At 46.1% G+C, this 1212-nt stretch overlaps 1 protein-coding gene across 1 annotated transcript; it reads right to left on the bottom strand.

The window, feature by feature from the left end:
* Positions 1-23: 23 nt before the first annotated feature.
* Positions 24-831, bottom strand: LOC111240068 (mucin-7-like; the record flags this gene model as incomplete). The annotated part of the gene is made up of 4 exons (XM_022770048.1): positions 24-132; positions 207-371; positions 473-619; positions 707-831. Coding segments are annotated over 4 exons (546 nt in total), but the record flags the coding sequence as incomplete, so codon positions are not given.
* Between the last annotated feature and the right edge of the window lie 381 nt (positions 832-1212).

Here is a 1212-nt window from a genome sequence, read left to right as displayed (position 1 = left end):
CTGCCACAGGGCTATAATTGTACTGGCCTGTTGGTTGCTCAGTGTTTGGCCAGTTTTACTCCTCAGCCCCACCAAGTACTCTGCCAGGCCGTCCACTCGGTCCATCCCTGGGATACCGCGCTCATCGACAGCCTGGAAAATATAAGAGTACATCAAAATCAAGATCACAGGCAGAAAAGTAACACATCTGTCACAGTCTAACTTACCAGCTGTTGCTCAGGTGCTGCTGGGGTCATGGCAGGTTCCCCAGAGGGACCAGCAGTTTGAGTGGCGAGAGTAGCTGGTAGGATGGTGATGTAGGGAGGGGCGGAGGCTGTGCTGGGGATGACAGCTCTTGGGCCAGAGGACGTGGTGTCGCGCTCATACAAAATCTGTTAAATGTAATAAAATAAACATCAAAATAATACGATGACAAGCAAAACAAGAAGACCACTGACACTTTTTTGATGCAACATTTCACAAAAAGACTTACAGGCTGTTGCTCAGGTGCGGCTGGGGTGATGGTTTGTGACCCAGCAGCAGCTGTAGCAGCAGAGAAAGTGGTTGTGAGGGTGGTGGGGAGAGGAGGGACAGAGGCTGAGCTGGTGGTTGAGGACTTCTTGGTCAGCAAATTGAAAGCCTGAACCAATACCAATACAAGTGAAATAAAAATTCACACTATATCACAAGTAAAACAGATGATATGTCACATGATAAAAATACTTACCAGCTGTTGTTGAGGTGGGGCAAGGGTAATGGGCGGTGAAGAAAAGGGACAAGCAGTTGCAGCGGGCGTGAGAGCTGGAAGGCCGGTGGGAGTTGGGAGGACAGGTGCAGAGCCGGTAGGGAGGGCTGATGGGCCAGAGTGACTATCTGTGCTCTCATGCACAATCTGTAAAGTGTAATATTCTTTTAAAAACAAATTCTTATAAAGCTGCATTTAACTAGAGTTTTATCATTGCCTTTTATCTACGTTTCTATTTCTGGATGGCGTTATGTAGTTTTTCTATGTATTTAAGGAGAGGTGATCAGACGAGATTATACAGTCTTTCGGTCCTCAGGTACCGCTACTCGACGCCCCATTTACAACATTTTTNGCCCCATTTACAACATTTTTAGCAGGGAAACAGTCAATGTCCAGTCTTTACACTGCGCAATCGTGAATGCAATTTAAGATTATAACTAAAACAAAAGAAAAAAGAACTGTGCAGTAGAGTATGGCACAGGAAGCTG

This window comes from Seriola dumerili, unplaced genomic scaffold (assembly GCF_002260705.1).
Source record: "Seriola dumerili isolate Sdu_G_001 unplaced genomic scaffold, Sdu_1.0 BDQW01009329.1, whole genome shotgun sequence".
NCBI lineage: Eukaryota > Metazoa > Chordata > Actinopteri > Carangiformes > Carangidae > Seriola > Seriola dumerili.
This window is presented reverse-complemented; position numbering and strand designations above follow the sequence as displayed.